The sequence below is a fragment of the Budorcas taxicolor genome, chromosome 1 (genome assembly GCF_023091745.1).
Source record: "Budorcas taxicolor isolate Tak-1 chromosome 1, Takin1.1, whole genome shotgun sequence".
In the NCBI taxonomy this organism is placed as follows: domain Eukaryota; kingdom Metazoa; phylum Chordata; class Mammalia; order Artiodactyla; family Bovidae; genus Budorcas; species Budorcas taxicolor.
This window is the reverse complement of record NC_068910.1, coordinates 205,857,140-205,859,434: the sequence shown is the minus strand read 5'-3', so window position 1 is coordinate 205,859,434 and position 2,295 is coordinate 205,857,140. Positions and strand designations below refer to the sequence as shown.

The following is a 2,295-nucleotide window of genomic DNA, read 5'->3' as shown; positions in this document are numbered from 1 at the left end:
GGAGCTTCCTGAACTGAGTCACAGCAGCTGGATGCTCCAGGAAGAGACCCTCAGGGAGAGGAGGAGGAAAAACAACAGGCGGCCACGAGGAAGACACCCAGTCCCTCATTGCCAGGATGCCACAGCCTGGGTATAAAAGGCACCCTGGGGAGGGAGCCTCCAGACCAACCCTGTCCTCTGTCCCGACCCCTCCCAGCCTCACACCATGTGTGACACCAGCTGCCCTGCAAGCTGCCAGCCGACTTGCTGTGTGCCCAGTTCCTGCCAGGAGATTTGCTGTGTGCCCAGTTCCTGCCAGCCGGCCTGCCCTGCTCTCTGTTGCCCTGCCCTGGGCTGCCGAAACCCCTGTGGTGCCTCCCGCATGGCTCTGCTGTGCAGGCCAGCCTGCTGTGTGCCCAGCCCCTGCCAGGCATCCTGCTGCATGCCTCTGAGCTGCAAGCCTGTCCTGTACGTCCCCGTGTGCTACAAACGCATCGTGTATGTGATCCCCTCCTGCCAGCCTTCCAGGTTCTGCCAGCCCTCCTACCCTTCCCTGGTCTGCAGACCCGTCCCCTGAAGCGTCCCTTCCTGCTTCTGAGCCCATGACCTGTAAAACCCCTGCTCTGTGTGCAGGGTCAGAAGCAGTGGGCCCTCTGACCTCCCATGAGGCAGCCCAGACATTGTTGTCTTCACACCTCCCAGACCCGACTAGACCGTGTTGCACCAAGGCTGCCTGGTCCCAACCAGCTAGGCTGAGGGACTCACCCATCAGTGTCCCCCAGCCCCTGCCCAGGTCATCCCCATGGTGCCCACACTGGCTGGTCCAGGTTCTGAGGCCTCCAGCATCACAGGCCTAATAAACATCAGAGTGCAGTGCTCACCGAGCATATGATGTCTCTCCTGTAGTGTCTTTCCCTAAAATGCTTCCTCTGGGGGTGGTTCCCCAGGATCCTCAAAGTCCTTCTGCAGAGAAGGCCAGGTCACAGATGGCCATGCTGGGGACCGAGCACGGAAAGGTGATTTCTCGGCTGAGGTCGACCTCCCAGTGCTCAGCCATAGGGACCACACTGTCCCCTGAACTTATGAAGTCAGTCCTCACTCTGCTCTGTGTTCAGTTCAGTTCAGTGTCGCTCAGTTGTGTCTGACTCTTTGCAACCCCATGGACTGCCGCACACCAGGGCTACCTGTCAACTGCCAACTCCTGGAGTTTACTCAGACTCATGTCCATTGAGTCAGTGATGCCATCCAGCCATCTCATCCTCTGCTGTCTCCTCCTCCTGCCTTCAAGGAGTCAGTTCTTCACATCAGGTGGCCAAAGTATTGGAGTTTCACCTTCAGATCAGCCCTTCCAATGAATATTCAGGATTGATTTCCTTTAGGATGGACTGGTTGGAACTCCTTGCAGTCCAAGGGGCCCTCAAGAGTCTTCTCCAACACCACAGTTCAAAAGCATCAATTCTTCGGCACTTTCTTTATAGTCCAACTCTCACATCCATACATGACTACTGGAAAAACCACAGCTTTGACTAGACGGACCTTTGTTGGCAAAGTAATTTCTCTGCTTTTTAATATGCTGTCTAGGTTGGTCATAACTTTTCTTCCAAGGAGTAAGCGTCTTTTAATTTCATGGCTGCGGTCACCATCTGCAGTGATTTTGGAGCCCCAAAAAATAGTCAGCCACGGTTTACACTGTCTCCCCATCTATTTGCCATGAAGTGATGGGACCAGATGCTATGATCTTAGTTTTCAGAATGTTGAGCCTCAAGCCAACTTTTTTACTCTCCTCTTTCGCTTTCATCAAGAGGCTCTTCTTCTTCACCTTCTGCCTTGAGGGTGGTGTCATCTGCATATCTGAGGTTATCAATATTTCTCACGGCAATCTTGATTCCAGCTTGTGTTTCTTCCAGTCCAGCGTTTCTCATGATGTACTCTGCACATAAGTTAAATAAGCAAGGTGACAATATACAGCCTTGACATACTCCTTTTCCTATTTGGAACCAGTCTGTTGTTCCATGTCCAGTTCTAACTGTTGCTTCCTGACCTGCATACAGATTTCTCAGAAGGCAGGTCAGGTGGTCTGGTATTCCCATCTATTGAAGAATTTTCCAGAGTTTGTTGTGATCCACACAGTCGAAGTCTTTGGCATAGTCAATACAGAAGAAATAGATGTTTTTCTGGAACTCTCTTGCCTTTTCCATGATCCAGTGGATGTTGGCAATTTGATCTCTTGTTTCTCTGCCTTTTCTAAATCCAGATTGAACATCTGGGAATTCACAGTTCACATATTGTTGAAACCTGGCTTGGGGAATTTTGAGC

General features: G+C 51.7%; 1 protein-coding gene across 1 annotated transcript; it reads left to right on the top strand.

Annotated features, from left to right (window-relative positions):
- Window positions 1-205: 205 nt before the first annotated feature.
- Window positions 206-556, top strand: LOC128053229 (keratin-associated protein 12-1-like). The gene has a single exon (XM_052645707.1). The coding sequence runs from the start codon at window positions 206-208 to the stop codon at window positions 554-556; it is 351 nt and encodes a 116-aa protein (XP_052501667.1).
- Window positions 557-2,295: the final 1,739 nt, after the last annotated feature.